We start from the raw sequence: 20,245 nt of genomic DNA, 5'->3' as shown, positions 1-20,245 counted from the left end.
ATCATCAAAATTAAAACCTAAAATGAAACCTTTATTCATATTATTCCAGTACAAACAAATAAAATCAAAGCGTTATTTAAAATGTCGTATTACACTCTACTGTGGTCTGTGCAAAATGCAGTACAAGGCTGGCATCTACAAGATTTTATCTCGGTCTGGTACTCTTTTATTGTTAAAAAAAATAAAATAATATGGTTGGAAAGTGAATTGACATTTTATCACACATGTGTCAAAAAAATAAAACGCTCACAGAATTTATTTTGCATATTGTAGTATGTTGCTTACCAAACGCCAAAAAAGTAAACAAAAATAAAAGAAATGGCACATATAAAGCTTCCCTCTAATTCTATTCAATTCAAAATTAAAATAGTAAGTTAAATTATACACTTTATTAAGTAAAACGAAAACTAGCAGACGGTTCGATGTCACCACGCCTATTTCACATATCATTATATGTTGCGTTAAAATTAAAGGGAAAACATTCATCAACGCATTAAAAATATTAAACAGCAGACCCAAGGGTTATCTTAATTTGATTTTATAGTATTCAAAAGTTTAAATGTATATTTAGTTACATTATGCATCCCGTCGACTCGTCGTGTAAAGATACGTAGACAATTATGCTAGATTTTTCGTGTCCCTTTTTTTCCCCCAGTGTCCCTGAACACAGCTCACGTCGCCGAGTGTGCTGTTGCATTGATGCCCTCGCACCAAATAATTGCGTAGCCATTTGCTACTCGAACTATGTTACTTTTTGTATTCGCTTGCTTTTTGTTCGAACCGTAAAATCAATATTGTTTTATCGCTGTTTACATTTTGCGCGCAGGGTCGCTAGCTCGAATTGCCGAGATGAGTCCCAGCACCCACGTCGTTCAGGTGACAAATGTCTCCCCGAGCACAACCTCGGAACAAATGAGGACTCTTTTCGGCTTTTTGGGAAACATAGAAGAACTCAAACTATTTCCACCAGAGTAAGTATTTTTGCGCAAGCTTTCTGTCTAGTTTGGTTCCTAGGCTCAAACCGGCCTCCATCGATGCTAATGCTAATTAGCAATCGGTTACACGCTGCATTTTAACCCGAATATAATGAATAAACTCAAATTTCAATGTTCTATTTCATTTATTTGTTTGAGGCTGGGTATATTTGATACCGTTTTATTAAAAAAACAAAACAATACACCGAGGCCATTTTAAAATTAGCCGACACATTGATTATTTGCCACGACCGCGAAATCGCGCGAGATTTGCCATATGACGTCACTGATGTGTGGAGCTTCTCTCTGGTTCGAATCCTGCTCAAAGGTTTTAATCCATTAAAGGGATAGTGTGTGTCTTATTTAGAACCTCCTGGTGGTAATAACGAAATTCATTTGAAACAAATAATATTGACTTGAATAATAAGCTAAATTACAAGAACTATCCAATACCTGTTGACCTCAATCATATGCTTCCATACCTGTCAACCTCCTTAGCTCCATGCCTGTGCAAACTGTCGTATGTTCCCTTACAGAATACAAAATAATCTTGATGCATGATGGGAAATCCCCAGGCGGCAGACGCATGCGCACAGTACCATTAAACCGCTCGCTTCGTTTGCAATGGGAAAAAAAATGATACCGAGATAGAGGCTACCGCGGCAAACTCGTTAGACTTGATTGATTTACCGTTGCCTGATAGTCAGTGTTTACCGGATGGTACCCATAATTTACAAATTTGCGTTTTTCCGTACAGATTTTCTTTTACGTTGTACATGCCTTCAAATGCATAATAAACATGCTTTGTACAGCAAAAACGTACAGGTTGACAGGGATGTGCTTCCCTTATTAATAATTGTAATTCCCCTTTAAAGCAATGACAAACCTTTCAAACACCACGCGGCGCCTAGTTACTCACAGCAAGACATACTATGTATAATTAAAGCAAATAGTTTGTGTAAAAAATATGCGCGAGAAATGAGTGCTTGATTGAGTATAACATTTGTTAGTTCACCACGACTATATTACCAATCTACGATGGTGCCCGTTACCAGGAACCAAGACGATCTGGATAAGAGCCACAATCGGCAAAACGATATCAGTCCAACAAAAAACTTTTTTTTTTTTAAAACTTTTTTTGATGTTCACATTTTATCCTAATAAAAAGAAAAAAAAACTAAAATACAGAGAAATTACATAAGTTGATAGTTATGACTATCAAATAAACATTTTTTAAAAATACTTGTAGGTGCAGAACTTTGCAGGATATGACACAACCGCTGCCTTTTTGCTGCTAAGGGTACCCCTCAAAAAGCATGTGAAATTCCTGGCAAAAGATTGAGAATGCAATTTTTGCGGTTTTGTAGTTTGTGTTCTTTCTTGTTCTTTGTAGGACTTGTTTTCGGTTGCACAGCTTAGAAAAGTGACATCTAGTTGTCAAATAATTTACAGAGTTCCTTTTAATAATTTTTTTTTTTCATATAATAGAGCGTGATGGCAAAATGAAGCCCCATAAAGCAGTGAATCCTAAAGGTGTCTCTCACACACACGCACTCATGTATGGGGCTTCAAGATGAATAATTTCCTCGATTACACCATGTGGGCAGAATAATATACAACTTGCTTGGTGCATGTAATAAGATAATGCGGTGTAAATAATTCCAATATAGTTTTTAAACACAAATTCAATCGTGTTACTTTGTGTGATAGTGTTTTTCAAACAAGTGAAATAAGGAGTTCCAATAAAGTGCCTATTCATTTTGTTTATATGTTTTTTCCCAAAGTTTTTGGACAAAGCCAAAGTTAGGGGGATCTTAAGCATTAGTTTACCTCTTTAATTTCGAACTACACTCATATCTTGTGAATAATGTTCTGAGTCGGTCAAGGGGGTCCACCCACTTCGCAGGACTTCAAACGTCTCCGTTTATTTCATTAATGCACTCCTCGACTCGCGTTTCATGAACCACTGATCTGAAATATTCGGCGCATCCTTAAGCGATTTGAAATGAGGAGCACATCACTCAGAATAGACTTTGTTTTGATACATTCTCTTTTCACTCATCTAAGGCTTCTCCTTTCTGCCTAATCAATTATTGAGTCGCCTTATTGTGTCCCGATTTGTATGCTTTGCACAACATGTGTGTGTTTTCTTCCAGTGACTCTCCCTTGCCTGTGACTTCCCGTGTGTGTTTTGTAAAGTTCCTTGAGCCCGAGTCGGTGGGAGTGTCCCAGCACTTGACCAACACCGTTTTCGTGGACCGGGCCTTGATTGTGGTTCCGTACGCAGAAGGTTGGTGTTCTGTCTTTGTCACTTGAATGTGCGTAATGGTTACTCCTTTTTTGATGGGTTTGTTTACACTAAGAGTGTTTTTTTTCAAGTTTTTTTTTTTCAAGTGTTTTTTGGGGGGGAATACGATTCTACAAGTGAGCAGTAACGTGTCAATAAGAAGTAATTTGGAAAAGAAAAATGTGATTTTTTTTTTTTTTTTTTTGATTTTTTTTTAATCGATTGTTTTCTTGCATTATAGGTGTACATTTGTGTTATTTGTGTTGTGGTTTTCATAGCAGGGAAGTAACTTGCAGAGAGCTGCTTCGTTGCTGGCTGAAAGTGGTCCTCTGCTGTCAGCAAGAGGGGGAAAAGGCACCAGGCTCTTGTTTAGCTCTGTATTTTTTCTCTCTCACTCTCTTTCTAAACAGATCAACTTTCAAAAAAATCATGCAATGCACCCCGAAAACCATACAGTTTATCCACTTGTGAAGGATTTTTGTAAGGCTAATGTTTGCATCACACATATACAGACGCTCCCCTCCGTACGAACGAGATAGGTTCCGGAAGATCGTTTGTCATTTGAATTTGTTCATGAGTTACATCAGTGCTGTATTTTGTATGGAATGCATTTTTAAGCTTTAAATAAGTATGTTTAAGATTTATAAAAGTATATTATAGGTTTATATAAGTTTGTTTAAGGTTTATATAAGTATGTCTAAGGCTTGTGTAAATAACTTGTTTTGTATTGTACTAAAAAAAATTACTAAAATAATGTGCTCTATAAAAATAAATAAAGTGAAGTTTAACTTACTTGTAGAAGATGGGCTTTAAGAGATACTTTCTCCTCCGTGGTAGAAAGTGGCCCAAAAAAGCGATACAACCATTTTCTCAACCGCATTAAGCTTTCTTATTCCACTTTCATTCCAAATAAAACGACGCGCCTCTTCATTACACTTTACACCAACCATATTGAATGAATGCACAAGATATTAAACTATTAAAAATGTCAAAGTTCTTAGCGCGCTGGAGATACAGTACAGTATGTTTCCACACAAACTGGAGCTTTGACTGGAAGAGGAAGCCGGTGGATGCTGGGTGACGTCTCACAGCTCCACACACCTGTAGCGACGGAAAGAAACACTACTGTACTGTTCTGTACTCGGAAAAAGGTGCACAATCCAAAATCTAACTTGGAGCAATGTCAGGATATTTTTCGACATCCCGAAAAAAATCGACAGTTTTTCGTAACTCGAATGTTTGTAAGTAGGGGAGCGTCCGTACAGAATTCACACAGACACACACACAAATTGCAGAAATTAAGTATCATACTAGGCAATCGTTTGAGTTGAGCATCACCACCTATAACTCGGCAAGGGTGGAGTGCCTCTACCATTTTTAACAATGGTGTTTCTTTTGTTATTGTGTTTTACAGTTCTTTTTCCTGGTTCAGCCAGTCCTATATACCAGGCCCTGCTGCAAATGCCACCAAGCGTTTTGTCCACTACAACCTTATCCTGTTTCTCAAGTGTCTTGTGTTTTTTGCTGTGTTGTATGTATGAGTGTATGTTTTGTGTATGAACATATCAAATAGAAAAAAAACATTGAATTATTTTGCAGATTGCACATTCATGGAATTATCCATTTGAGCGTACTTCTTTCAAGCTTTAGAAATATGCAAATGTATATTTTCCTATGGTTGTTTATGAGTATTTGTTTAAAGTTGACAAAATGGAGTTCAGTTTTTAATTTTATTATGGTACCCTATTTCCTGGAGTAGTGACCACTACATATACGCTAAGCTTCATTATTCTGAATGCGTGTTTGCAAATTGGCCTTATTTTGAAGGACAAGGTAAAACAAAACCGTAACACTGCTAGTTTAAATGCGGGATTTTAATTTGCAACCCATCCCCTACCACGCCTAGCGGTTGGCTCTCCCATCGAAGCTCAAGGATTTTATGAATCTGAGTTGTACCTAAAGTCATCCTTTTTATTGAAATTTTTCTAATTCTCCCCGATCAACAACAATGATGACCTTATTGTTTGGCAGTTTATGCCTTGAAATTTGTAAATGCTCATCATTATTTCTCTAAATTCAAAGCAAAATATCTGACTGCTAGTCAGTGAACCAAATCATTTGTAGTTAATTCTTTTGATACAATGCTGTGAAGACTTAAATCTGTAGTCATCAAATGTAAATGCTGAACTCCTTGTTTAGTCAGTTGCATAAACAACCTTTAAATGATAAGCAAACATTTTTCTCAAGAACTTGTTAGTTTTCATAGATTGAATTTCCCACGAAAAGCAACAATTAAACGCCAGGTACCTTTTAAAGATGGGCTGCAGATACTGGTACCTGTAATACCTTGAAATAAGGCCTGCTAATAACCCAATACTGATCTTTTCCACCTAGCAAATTTGGAGAGTGATCAAGGTTTGCATTCACAAAATTTAGGTACTAAAATTGCAAAATGCAAGCTGTCAAACGCTGAAATCCTCTTATCCTTCAAATCAAGTTGGACCTATAATGAGAGGAAAAACAAATAGGAATGCAGTCATGACCCTTTGCAGTGTTTTAAATCTGAGCCAGCAATGTATAACAAGAGTTGTATCTTTGTGATGACTGAAATAGATACTATGACTAATAATAAATATTTCATTCATCCCCGTAGGGAAATTCACACTTCCAGCAGTATCCTTGTGTTGAAAAATAAAATAAAAGAAATGGAATACAGAAATACCCAATATAAAGTGTTGATATAGAGTATTTAAATAGGGCTACGTAAGCAATAAGCAATACTTAAGTAATGAGATTATTATTATTTACCAAGCATGCCATTGTTTTTTTTTTGTTTTTTTTTTTCAAACCGAACACAAACTATTTTAATTGACCAATTCTATGAATTGAAAGGTAACTTTCAAAATTGTAACCAAGTTTCCCAAAAGCTGTGCCACAGGCACCTAGTAGCCCTCAACCGACAGCTGGGTAGCCAATGTTTAGTTGCAAAAATAGCTCACTAATGCTGGGTCATTGCGATTTTAGGTAATCTGTAAATGTTAATGATGGAATACAGATTTCAGAGGGTTTTATATTGGTAGCATCTGTTTTTAACTGGCATAATAACCAGTGACTGAGACATGGGCGTAACAGCCTGTTCTTTGGAGATGCTTGAGCACCTCCAAAATGATAGCATTTTTGAAACGTCGGGGTGGGCTTGAATATGGTTAAAAAAACCACTCTTTAAAAAAAAAAGTCCTATACCTTGAATTGGTTCAGTCCATGCGATTCAGAGCACTGCTCTAACCCCCTAACCTGCTCCTTTTTTGCTTGTCTAATGTCACTTGCGACATAACAGCCGAGTTTATGGAGGCACTGGTGTATTACAGTGAGAGTATATCACTTTAAGTGAAATTAAAAAAAGAAACCAACCAGCCAGACACTCTAGGTCAGACATGGGACCAAGTCACACATGTGCAAGTCTCAAGTAAGTCTCAAGTCTTCACCTTCAAGTCCCAAGTAAGTCCCAAGTATTTTTTTCTTGGGCAAGTCAAGTCACAAGTCAAGTCCCGAGTCTTAGATTGCCAAGTCCAAGTCAAGTCACAAGTCATAAAAACAGCGACTCGAGTCGACTCGAGTCCAAGTCACTAAGTCTCAAGTCCCCATGTCTGCTCTAGGTGCACAGAACCTACAAAACTGAACCTAAAATTGCCCCTAAAATGAGTTTCTTCCCCAGGGTGGGTGGACTCACTCTTAGAGATAGGGTGAGAGGCTGGGTCATCTGTAAGGGACTTTGTGTAGAGCCTCTGCTCCATGTTGAGAGGAGCCAGCTGGGTTGGCTCAGGCACCTGATAAGGATGCCTCCTGGTTGGCTCCCTCCGGGGGTGTTCTGGGACTGTCCTACCCCCAGGACACGCCGGAGACACTCAGCTGTAGGCTGGCCTGGGAACACCTCGAGATCCTGTTGGATGAGCTGGATTTAGTGCCTGGGGATAGGGAGGTTTAGGCTTCCCTGCTGAGGGTGCTGCCCCCACGACTCGACCAGGATAAGCGGAAGGTGATGGATGGATAATTACCATGATTAGTGTTTTTCTGTACATAATTAATTCTTGGTAACTAAATACATCTTTTTAGGATAAGCCCATTAATCATATACATATATATGTATATATATTATATATATATATATATATATATATATATAATTGCCTGTTTGCTTTTTTAACGGAATAACCTTTTGTGGTTTATTCAACCTATTTTAGCCCCATTCCCACTTAGAACCTAGTAGTAACAATACTATATTAGTATTAAAAGTCATTTCAGATCTGATAATCCATTTAGTTTCCCTTCACATTAATAGATAATAAGTAGTGATCCCTGTTGTGCAGTGTATTTTTTGAGGGGAAATTTGAGTTTAATTTACAGTGCGGGCTGCTGAAAACTCATTGAAGGGCAAAATAGCCCCCAGGCCTTATTTGGTTAACTCTAATTTTCATATTTCAAACGACTTGGATTCAACCCATAATGTTGCGGAAAGAAAACAAGCACCTTTATGGCTGTTTAACATAATACAGTGCGTCCCCGGCTGCTATTTGAGGAAATAGGGTATTCATTTTTTTTTTAACTGTGGAAAGTAATAAAGAATTATATTTGAGCCTTTTTTGTGTAATGGTAAGTGCAATTGAAATGTTCCCCCCTGTTGACCCCTCCAAATCACAAACTATGTTTTCTGTATCTCAATGTTTCTGTGTGATTTATAGCGAAGCAGCCGGCTCGAGTCGCTTGTTCATAAAACGTCTAGTGAAAGTTGAGAGCACATCCCACGGGGCAACCGGCTGTGCTTGCTTACGTTTGGTTCATGACTTAGAAAACGAGTACAGGTGATCAAATCTTGGCAGTGTTGAACACAGTGTGTGTTGATTGTGACTATGCAACTCCCAATCTGCTAATGCATACTGACAAAAGAGCAACACGTCAGGGGTGATTAAAATTTACAGACAAGGCAACACGAGCTATTGTATTGCTCTTTGCTACATGGCACTTAAACTGGCTTGTGTATGTTTATTTCGTTTTTGCCTGACTGACTCCCCCTTTTCCCCTATCCAGGAGCCATTCCAGATGAATCCAAAGCCATGTCGCTTCTGGCGCCGGCCAATGCCGTGGCAGGAATGATGCCCGGGGCGGGGCTTCTTCCAACACCCAATCCTCTGGCTTCTGTGAGTTCTTGCAATCGCACCTAAACGCCAATTAACATTCATTTTGATGAAATGTGTCCCGTCAGATGGGAGGGACGCCGTTCGTTGGTCTTGGGGCTCCCAGCTTGGAGCAGATGGCTGCGATGGGAATGGCAGGACCCAACATGAACCCTCAGGTCAGAATGTGGTTCTATTTTATTGGTAGGGGACCCTGGTCCTTGAGTGATTAGTCCTTTTTTCATCAGCTCGGTCACTCCAGAAGGCTCCTCTGATTTTTGTTGTTGTTGCTTTAACTGATATTTTACCAATAATACTTTAACATGCATGGAATCAATTAATAAACACAGTAATGTATTATACTACTATGTTATACTATACTTTTTTTCACTCTACAATAAACTTCTAATTCAAATTTGAACAACACGGCCCTCATTAATCTGGCACGGTAGAAATATGTACTCGTCTTATAATCGCCGACATTATGGTAGTTTTTATTTTGATCTGAAAACACGTGACCTATTTATATGTTCATTGGTTTTTTTACAATTGAAAACGTGCAAAAGAGTTTTCATGGGATTCTTTACTTTGACTCACTGTTGTTCGTTGTTTTGATTATTCCATCATTGTCGCTATCGGTCAATCACGTGGCTGTTCTTTGATCATCACACTCTTTAGGGTTGATCTGTTTCCTGTAACATTGAAGATTTAGTAGATGATGGGGCTCGGAGAAGGGCTTCAGGAAGGGATGGAATCTTCTCATCTGAGAGCCACTCTCCCTGACCTCCTTACAAGTTTAAAATCCATTTATGTCTTCTCTCCTTATTTTGAGTGTGTACTAAAGTTTAAATTTAATACCTGGACAACTTGTTACATACAGAGCGCTTGAAAACGGCTTCAGCTGTGCGTGAGACGGCGCCATTGGCGTTCTGCAGCTAATTACATCAATGCCATATTCCCTATGTTAATGGCGTTAAGTGTGTGCGGGGCTTAACCTCTCGACATGAGCAGGATTTTTGGGGTCGATCATTGATCAACAATTACTTGTTTTAAAACAATTAATGATCAATATCCTCTAATACTATTGCTGGGCATTAAATACGATTATTTCTTTACTAAAGCAATTGAAACTTAGCTGCATAGCGAAATCCATCCATCCATCCATCCATCCATTGTCTTCCGCTTATCCGAGGTCGGGTCGCGGGGGCAGCAGCGTTAAAAGGGAAGCCCAGACGTCCCTATCCCCAGCCACTTCCTCCAGCTCATCCGACGGGACCCCGAGGCGTTCCCAAGCCAGCCGAGAGACATAGTCTCTCCAACGTGTCCTGGGCCGCCCCCGGGGCCTCCTGCCGGTGGGACATGCCCGGAACACCTCCCGAGGGAGGCGTCCAGGAGGCATCCTTATTAGATGCCCGAGCCACCTCAACTGGCTCCTCTCAACGCGGAGGAGCAGTGGCTCTACTCCGAGTCCCTCCCGGATGACTGAGCTTCTCACCCTATCTCTAAGGGAGAACCCAGCCACCCTGCGGAGGAAACTCATTTCGGCCGCTTGTATCCGGGATCGAGTTCTTTCGGTCATGACCCAAAGTTCATGACCATAGGTGAGGGTAGGAACGTAGATGGACTGGTAGATCGAGAGCTTTGCCTTTCGGCTCAGCTCCCTCTTCACCACGACAGACCGGTACAGGGTCCGAATGACGGCAGACGCTGCACCGACCCGTCTGTCGATCTCCCGTTCCATCCTACCCTCACTCGTGAACAAGACCCCAAGATACTTGAACTCCTCCACTTGGGGCAAGACCTCCTCCCCGACACGGAGGGAGCATACCACCCTTTTCCGGCTGAGAACCATGGCCTCGGACTTGGAGGTGCTGATCCCCATCCCGGCCGCTTCACACTCGGTTGCGAATCGCTCCAGCGAGAGCTGAAGATCACGGGCTGAGGAAGCCAACAGCACCACGTCATCTGCAAAAAGCAGTGACGCAATGCTGAGGCCCCCAAACCGGACTCCATCCCCGCCAAGGCTGCGCCTAGAAATTCTGTCCATAAAAGTTATGAACAGAATCGGTGACAAAGGGCAGCCCTGGCGGAGCCCAACCCTCACCGGGAACGAAGCATAGCGAAATCGATAGTTAGAATTTAATACAAAGTTTTGAAATACTCAAAGCTGGTGATGAATATGAAAAAATAGTTACTAGATAATTGTGCAATTTAAGCAAGTTATATTCTTTAATACATGTATGTTTGGTAAGGCATATCGTTTAAAATACTTTAAAATCGTAATCACCCAGACGGATAAAATCAAGATAATATTTGGGGTGTCTATATCACTCAATTAAATAAAATTGTGGCCAGAAGTGTATTAAATTTCTGAGATGTACATAAACTGTGCCAAACGAATATTTCATAACAACAGCGTAAGGATCAGTTGGTCAATTCAAAGATCTTCCGCGAATCGTAAGTGGTGAAGAGAAAACGGAATAGTTTAAGTCAAATAGCCCAATTTATAAAACAAAACAAAGTAAGTTGGAATTTATACATTTTTACTGATTAATCCCTCACTTATTACCAAAGGTAGGGTAGTTTCTTTATTCCCTAATAAATATGTAATTGCAAAAACGAATGGGATCACGATCTAGTCGATCAGACGGGTGTAAAATGTACAACCAAATAAAATAACTGCATCTCATAAAATTTTCCCATTTCAGGCCATTTCTGCGGACCTCTTCAAGCTGATGCAGTCTATGGATCCAAAGTAAGAACTCCCTCTGTTTTGCAGTTATCCCTTCTCTCTAATTATTCTAACCACATGGTAGAAACAGCACTCTCCGGGGGCTGAATTAGTAAATTATAATGGCATAAAATGCCATTTTTGAAGGGCTTGGGCTCCTTCTGAGGCTTACAATTAAATTATGATAATGAGTCAAGGGTGTAAGATTTGATAATAAAACGTTTAAACAAAATCATTGAGGGTTTTTATCATTCACTAAGATTTGATATCTCGAGTGTTTATTAACTGCATTTCTTAAAAATGTTTTTTTAAAAAACAAGAAGCAATTTATTTTCCACTAAATAGAAAGTGACTATAATAGCAAAATAGAAAGTGACTAAAATAGCAATACAACTATAATTTAAGTGCAAATGTATAAAATGATTCAGTCAATGATTTAGAAGTATATTTCTGTTTTTATTTATAATTTTCTTTTATGAAAATGTTGACCTGAATTTGGGGATTTTGCTGTTGGATTTCATATCTATTGTAGAAAGGAGATAAAGATTCTTCAAACTTCAGCTAAGAAACCTAAGTGCTATTGTTTAATTTTGTACTTTTTTAATCCAGGTGATAACTGATCATTTTCAATCACTGGGTAAAAACGTATTGTTTAGTAGAAAATGCTGCTGTTTAGAGAGACATCAAATGGTATTGTTTTAAACAGCGCATTCGTGACCTTTAAGTCATATGAACTTCGGATGGGTGTTTCCTGAAATGTTCTCTGGTTGATAAATGGCAGTCCACATATACAGCTACAGTGGGTGGATTGGAGTGGGGCATGGCTTTGGGTGCATCCAGTGGACATATTTGAAACTGCAGGTCATTCTGCTATTTTTTCTTATGCTTTTTCTTTGCAATGTCCCGCAGGCTGTATGTTTTACACCCCTGTCCTAACTTATTGCAGGTTGAATCCACTTGCAGTTGGACTGAACCTCAGTCCCAGTATGAAGAATGACGGCGCCAACAAGGAAATCGAAGCCGCCATGAAACGGGTCCGAGAAGCCCAATCGCTCATTGCTGCCGCCATTGAACCAGGAAGTTAGTTCCCACTATTCCCTAGCTCAGGGGTCGGGAATCTATGTTTCTTTTCATGGGTACATAGAGCTCTGAGATAAAAGTTTAGTTGTGCAAATTTCATCTGTGGCATTCCTATTCTGACAAGCGCAGAGTCAAATCTGGTGCGTGCGTAACTGACAGCCAGTCCAGTATTGAAAAGGTACTGTCCCAACAACAGTTTAAGGTCAAGGTGTGACACCAACAGCCTTTTTGGCTCTACGTCATTAAGGAATCCTTTATATTGAAGCTCATTAATAATAATAATAATAATAATTTCCTTGTATTGTCATTCTGTGTAACAATGTACACAGAACGAAATGTCGATTGCACCTGACCCGTTGTAGCGAGCCGATGCAGCCGCAGCCAACAGAGGGCGCCGCCGACCACTTTTTTTTTAAGTCTTAGGAATGACTCGGCCGGGGCGCGAACCACCGACCTCCCAGTCTCAAAGCGGGCGCCTTACCATCTAAACAATGTATGTTTAGTGTTGAGACACTTTATGATGAAAACCCACAGAACAAACTGTAAAAAACAACCAGGCAAGCACACTGAGCAATTCGATTAGGTGAGTGGTAGGAGTAGGCGGAGTTATGCACACAGCGCTGTCTGCACCAAAGTTAAATACGTCAGTGACCTCATTGCAGTGTTTTGTGACTTTTTTACAAAAAAACTCTGCTTGCACCTTGTGAAGAAACCATTATTTATAAAAAAACATTCAAGGTAAAAATGAGTCTCAATGATCTTAGGTTACTACGGAAGAGAGAGAAGTTGAAAGTGGTATACAGTATTCGTTGATGTGGGAACAAGTTCTGGCATTGTTATTCCATAGATTTGATCAAATTATCCAATATCACACAGTGAGAAAAAATGAGCTTTTGTCTGGAGAGTGGGTTGGCAGTTTTGCTGAATGTTGTCTTAAAATATATGGTGTGGCTCCCTCAAAAAAAAAGATATATTGTTAGAATGGCTCTGGGGAGAAAAAAACCCTGTTCATTCCCAACAGCAAAGAAAAAAAATCATGAGCGTCTATGAAAATTCTGTTCTAAATTGATTTGACTATATATAATTGTCATCATTTTATTTCTCGTTTCCCAGGCAAAAAAAATGACAAACGGAAACACTCTCGGTCCCGCTCACGATCACGGCGCCGACGCTCCAGATCTCGCTCAAGACGCCGGTAAAACTATTTTCTTTTCAGCCATGTTGAAGGTTGTGTGGCTCACCAGGATTTTCCATCTAGTCCGCCAAACAAAAATGGTGAAAATAGATAACAAAGGGGTATCGAACTCGTACAGGTGCTCAAAATGTTTGAAAATGGGTACATTTTAAAGTGCTTGACATTTGGGTGACATTTCATAAGCTCAAGGCCAACATCCAAATACCCAGCTTGAACTTGCTGCCATTGCCATCTTGTATTGACTATAGACCACGCAATAAATGAAGACAAATTGTTTAAAAAAGTGCGTGAAAATGCTTTAACACGTCTGCTCTGGTGGCTTGTCATGGCGGTTCCGCCTCGGGGAACTTTGGCCAGCTGCTTTTCATAAACCGGTTCTCGAAGCATAGAGTACAGTCGGTTATTAAAAAGTCTCCGGCAAAAAAAAAAAGTCCTTCTTTCACGTTCCCGATGCGGGCCACAGAAAAAGACAAATGTTTTTTGTTTTTTTTCCCTCATGACTAAATATTTAGCCCGATGCAGCCCACGACGCAAAATGTTCGCCTACCCTTTGTTTTAAGTAATCTCTCAAACGGAATCATTGTAAATTTTTGTCTGGCAGGAGGTCCCACAGCAGATCTCGCAGGAGGTCTCATTCGAGGAACAGGAGGAGGTCCAAGAGCCCACGAAAAAGGAGGTCCCACTCCCGAGATAAAAGCCGCCGGCGCAGTCGATCCAGGTTGGCCCTGTTTAGATACGGATAGAAACAAAGACAAGTAACACGTACTGTGAAATTCAGACTATCAGCTGCTACTTTTTCCCCGAGCTTTCAACCCTGCGGTTTATGCAATGATGGGGCTAATTTATGACTTTTCCCTAACGGCCACTAGGGGCGCCTCAAGGAGTAAAAGTGAGAGTGATACGGGTGGAATATATGTGTCGAGGTAGAAGTTGAATGTAACTTTGCGCTTTGTGCATGAATAAAACTAGCATGAACAAACCCTCTTCATGGAACAGTTGTTAATCGAAGGAGGGCTAACAACCATATTGGAAATAATTTTACGAGACTGTACATTTGTAAACAAAAATAATCTGGCGAAACGAACGGACTACAGGAAGCAATGTCCAAGGAGAAACGTTTAAAGCGGATTCCTATTTATCTGTGTCAGCATTATCGTGTATTTTGGAGTAAATATTTCCCATTGTTGGATTCTATGGATTGTCTTTGATGTAACATAGCCATTTTCGCGGACGTTCAAAGAAGTTGAAAACGGCCAGAGGACATAATGGCTTTATAGTTTTTAGGTGTCTTGTTTCAGACTGATTCGTGATGTTTTTCTGATGAGTACATTTTGAAATGGTCTTTATCTCTTGAATTCTAAGAGTTTAAGCTTTCCAATGATATGCGGCATGACATGCGGTATTTCAGTGACTGGTGGATTCGTACAGACGCTGCTCGATTTAGGAACGAGATGGGTTCCGGATGATCGTTCGTAAGTTGCTCCAGTGCTATATTTTTTATGTTTAAGGTTTATATAAGTATGTTTAAGGCTTGTATAAGTAACCTGTATTATTTTGTACTAAAAAAATAAACATTTCATAAAAGAATATGCTCTATAACGATAAATAAAGTTGAATTTGACTTATTTTTGGGGGATGCGCTTCAAGAGGTCCTCCATCGTGGTACAAAGTGGCTGAAAAAAAGCGTTCTGACCATTTTCTCAACCGCATCAAGCTTTTTTATTCCACTTTCATTTCAAAAGAAACGGCTGGCCTCTTCTTTACACCAACCATATGGATTTGATACACGACATACTAAACAATAACAATGTCAAAGTTCGCTGGACATAGTGTAGGCGTAGAATGTGAGGTGTGACGAATGTCTCGAGAGTTGGTGTGAGAGTGTAGGGGAGCGCGAGAGTTTAGTTTTGGAGAGGGTTCGGTGCATTAACAATAGACTGGTGCTGACGGTTGTCACTCTCCAAAGAGACCGTAAGTGTGTCTGAGTATTTTTTAAGTAATCCACAAATATAATCCATTACCTACACAAAACGACACGCTACATTGGTGGGAGTGGTGGGATTACAAGCAGGTTAGGGAGAGATGTTTACACACGGGCTAGGAAAAGGAAGCGGAATCTTTTACTTCCGGGTGGATGCTGGATGACCTCTCACAGCGCCACACGCTGGTAGTGGCAGAAAGGAGCACTACAGTAATGTCCTGTACTCTGAAAAAATCACAGCAATGTCCGAAAATTTTTCGACATCCCAGAAAAAGTGTTCGTATCTAACGTTTTACGTAAGTCGAATTGTCGTAAGTATGGGAGCGTCTGTATTTGATTATCAAAAGTCCGACGGCCCACTGGCAAGCCGGTGGAACGTCATGGGGTTAAGGTACCGTATATTTTTAAAACTTTCTGTGTACCGTCTTTCAATGTGGTTTCAATGTGGGCACATGCTGCCTACAGTCAGGTGCAACGTATGTATGTACAAAATGTTTTTTCCCTAAAAAGGTAATCAGCTCATTAAACTCTGTATGTTCAGTGTTGAGACTCTTTATAATAAAAACCCACAGAACAAACTGTAAATAAACAAAAAACGCCAGCTTATGATCAGGAGCGCTCTTTAGTCTGAATTTTACAGTTACGTATTTGATGAAATGTCGTGATTGGTGGATTGCTGGTTTGCAGGGACAGGAAGGAGGAGAAGTCTCGGAAGAGGTCAAAGACGCCGCCAAAGAGTTACAGCAGCGCAAGAAGGTCTCGCAGCGTGAATAGGTGAGAACAACGACGAAATGTTGACAGAAAAATCAGTTTGAGCCAAAATGGTGGCATCGGTTTAAAATAAAAGCGCTGAAATGCTATTGATTGCAGCCTATAAGGAAAAGAAAAACAGCATGCTCTCTCGTTTTCTGTCTTTCTCTCTTTTTTTCTTTCGCTCTGTCCCTCTTTCAAATACAATAAAAAAATGGAATGGCCGCCCTGCTTTCTTTCCTTTTTTTAGGGTTTGGGTCAGTTTGCAATGTGTCAAGAAAACCAAACTGGCGTGATATCTTTCTCTCTTGATTTCTTTCATTTTTTCTTTCTTTTCTTCCTTTCTTCCTGCCCTCCTTTCTTTCTGCCGTCCTTCTGTACTTTTTTTCTTTCTCTCTGTCTTTCCCTGTTCCTCTTTGTCATAAATCCTTTCTTTTTTCCTGTTCTTTATTTTTTTTCTTTCTTTATTTTTTCTTTCCATACTTCTTTCTGTCCTTTCACTCTTTCTGTCCTCCCTTTGTCTATCCTACCTTCTAGCGTTCTTTTCTTCTTTCTTTCTCTCCTTTTCTACTGTTTTTGCTCCTTCTTTCCTTTTCCTGTCACTAATTCTTCCTTTCTTTTTTCTTTCTTTTACTTTTCTTTTTCGACCTTTTTCTTAATTTTTTTCGCACTTATTCCTTTCAATGTTCTTTCTTCCTTTTTTTACTTTGTTACTCCTGTCTTTCTTTACTTCTGTTTTTACCTATTCCAGTACGTACAGTACTTACTCCTTTCGTTGTTCTTTCTTTTTGACGTGTTTTTTTTTGTCCTCTGCCCTACTTCTTTACCATGTTATTTCTTGACTTCACTTCTTCCCCTCTTCTTACTTGACTTCTATTTTTACTCTGATTCCTGAAAGAATTTAATCTCAAAGAAGCCGTGAAGCTGCTCCTTTCTGCTTACACAAGCTGTTTTTCAAGTCTCTAGCTTCTGGTGATGAAAAAGTTATAAATACTGTTGACACAGTATTTACAGCATTCGAAACCATGGCTTTTTAACAGCTCAGTTGACTTAGTGGAGAGCAAACGCAATTGTCAACAACAATGGTGACAGTAGTATGTTGATTGAAGCTATTCAGTCCTTTCTCCAACCCGTCTCATTTTAGGAAACACAAGCGCAGTGTCTCCAGGTCTCCTAAGAAACACAGTCCCTCGCCCAGACGGTGAGCTCTCACGCCTTTCTTTACTTTTGAGTCGGCTAACGAGAAGCTAAATCAATGGCTGGGCGTATGCACGTCTGTCTCGGAAGGCACAAGAAGGAGAAGAAGAAAGATCGCGAGAAGGAGCGAGATCGAGAGCGCCGAGAGCAAAGCCGAGAGCGGAGGGAGAGGAGAGAGCGGAGAGAGCATTCGTCCAGTGTGAAGAAGAGTAAAGACAAAGACCGGGACCGCAAGTCGGAAAGTGACAAAGGCGATGTCAAGGTTCGTTTTGAGCGCCCTCTCTCTCTCTCTCTCTCTGTCTGTCTCTGTTTCTGTGTCTCTCTCTCCCACCTTCCCTCTCTCTCTCTCGTTCACTCTGTTTCTAACTTTTTTTTCCTCTTCCATTTTCTCTATTCTTTTTCTCTTTTTATTTCCCTTTCTCCCCTTATTCAGTTCAATCTCTTTCCCCCTCTCCCTCTCATTACGTCTGTGTTTTGTTCTCACTCTCTCTCTCTACTCTTTTTCTTTCTCCCATCTCTTTCTTTCTCTCTAGCTCTTTCACTTTCTTCCATTTTCTCTTTGTATCTCTCATTCTGTCTTTGTCCCCTCTTTCTTTTTCTCTCTCGATTTCTTTCTTTTCTGCTCACTTTTTCCTCTTTTTTCTTTTCTCTTCTTTCTTGTTCTTTCTCTTCCGTTTTTTATTTTTCTCTCTCGTTCTTCCTCTCTTTCATACTACCTCTTTCTTTCTCCCTCTCTGTTTTTTTCTCTCTTACTCTCTCTGTCTCTTTCTTTCCCATACGGTTTAAATATTATTATCGTTTGAAATCTATTGAGTGGTTAACAATGATCACGACTAGAATTCATGCCTACATAGAGGAGTTAAGCTCTTAGAGAGCCTACCACATCACTTCTCACGCATTTGGCAATTATCTTGGGGCGGCAGTAGCTCAGAAGGTAGAGCGCTCGTCTTGGGATCAAGGGATCCCATTTCGAATCCCGGCTCGTCCGTGTTACATGTCGAAGTGTCCTTGGGTAAGACACTGAACCCCTAACACCCCCAATAAGCAGGTTACTTACATGGCTGCAAGGCCGCGATTGGGAAATGTGGAGCACATTGGAAAGCGCTTTGGGAAGTCATTGACTTGAAAAGCGCTATTTAAATGCAGATCATTTCATTTCATCTTCAGGTGACACGGGATTACGACGAAGAAGAACAAGGCTACAGTAGTGGAAAGGAAGTGGAGGAGGAAGAGGAGGAAGAGGGAAAGAGCGATTCGGACTCCGCATTATCGCCAATAGCGCCCGACGAGACTGAGAAGATCCGGAGCCGCTCCAAAAAGTCAAAAGTCAACGGAGATGATCATCATCAGGAAGACATGGAAATGAGCGATTAGGGTCCCCATTTACACTGTACAGTAATCCCTCGGTTATTTCGGTTAATGGGGACCAAGACCCCCCCCCTGCGAAACGTAAAAATCTGCAAAGTAGACACGCCCCTTTATAAAAGCCCCCAAAGGTCAAACTTACTTCAGGATGACATCCTTCCCAACTGGGAGTATATGACTGTAACAAAATAACTTTTTATCCACAAATAAAAAAAACAAGAACCCAGTTAAATGATTGGTCTTTATTGTCATTATACAAAAGTACAACCAAATTGGAGGGCTTCTCCTTTCAGTGCAAAGCAATTTAGATAGCGTCTGGCTAGCTTCACACTATCATCGGGTATTCTCAAATTAAGCTAGGTCCCAAATGTAGCTCCAGGTCATCCGTTTCATGAGTAATGGATTGAGAGTTGGCGGTAGGCCGGACATGCAGTCCTGATAGTGCTGTCTTTTGGGACGTCGCTTCAGTCCCTTTCCGGACCTGATAACAATCCACAGAGCAACCGCCGGTGATCACTATTTCTTTGCGCTTTTCGGATTTTCTTTAGCGTTTCATTTAAGTGATGAATTTCTTTTCAATGTAACGGGCTGCCAAAAGCCATCTGTCGCTATGCTTTTCGCTTTGTCTTGGTGGCCCAATTGACTGCTGTCCCCGCCCCACTGTTTACAACAGCCTATCACCGTCGCACGCACAAACACTACTTGCCCCCGTGGTAGCATTTGCTGTCTGCTACAGAACACAATGCACGATACGTTGATACCAATAAAGACAATTCATCATCTACAAAGCAGTGAACCAGCGATAACCGAAGCTGGAACTAGCGAGGGATTACTGTATTTTTACTGTATCTGTGCCTGATCACTTGAATCCTGAAGCGCGATATTAATTGTAAACAAAAAAAGCGTCAGAAAGGGATAAAAGCGGTCAATGTTTTCATGAATTTTCAATGACTTTGCTCAAATGTCAAGATCATTTCTCTTGACACTCCTACTCCTTATGTCTCTTTTCATCCCATTCCACTTACATTTCCCGTCCTTTATACGTGTATTTGTGTTTTCCAAGGCTAACTAATAAACTCATCTATTATCAATGTTTGTAGACCTTTTTCATTCAAGTACTTTTTAAAGACATTTGAAGCCCTTTTTTCAATTTCACCAGTACCATTAAGAGAAGAATTCTGGTTTGAATCATTTTGCAGTAACATATATCTGCGATGTACATATATGATGTTTAATATTGCATGTGCATTTATTAGGAGAATTTTAGATCTTGAAGAAATCGTAAATATATTTGTGGTTCTGGACAAAATATGTGTAAATATTTTTGGGACATATCTCTCCCCATAAGTGTTTTGTAAAATTACAATTATCTACATCTTACATTTTCAGTTGCAGGAAAATGCTACCTTAATTTGTTGCATGGCTCCTAATAAATGTCCATAATTGACATGTAATCCTTGCAAAAATACCTTGGTTAGGTGTAGCATGCGAGCAATAGCGCTTCATAGGACAAT

General features: G+C 40.0%; 1 protein-coding gene across 1 annotated transcript; it reads left to right on the top strand.

Annotated features, from left to right (window-relative positions):
- Positions 1 to 626: 626 nt before the first annotated feature.
- Positions 627 to 19,822, top strand: LOC148355216 (uncharacterized). Its single transcript, XM_088349366.1, has 12 exons — positions 627 to 971; positions 3,131 to 3,264; positions 8,347 to 8,456; positions 8,522 to 8,611; positions 11,141 to 11,187; positions 12,110 to 12,243; positions 13,357 to 13,438; positions 14,040 to 14,156; positions 16,107 to 16,193; positions 17,314 to 17,370; positions 17,457 to 17,628; positions 18,534 to 19,822. Exons 1-12 carry the CDS (start codon positions 850 to 852, stop codon positions 18,738 to 18,740), a joined length of 1,359 nt encoding a protein of 452 aa, XP_088205492.1. The 5' UTR covers positions 627 to 849; the 3' UTR covers positions 18,741 to 19,822.
- Positions 19,823 to 20,245: the final 423 nt, after the last annotated feature.

This window comes from Urocampus carinirostris, chromosome 12 (genome assembly GCF_059441175.1).
Source record: "Urocampus carinirostris isolate Australia breed hairy pipefish chromosome 12, RoL_Ucar_1.0, whole genome shotgun sequence".
Taxonomy (NCBI): domain Eukaryota; kingdom Metazoa; phylum Chordata; class Actinopteri; order Syngnathiformes; family Syngnathidae; genus Urocampus; species Urocampus carinirostris.
The sequence above is the reverse complement of the archived record's forward strand: the minus strand, read 5'-3'. Positions and strand labels throughout refer to the sequence as shown.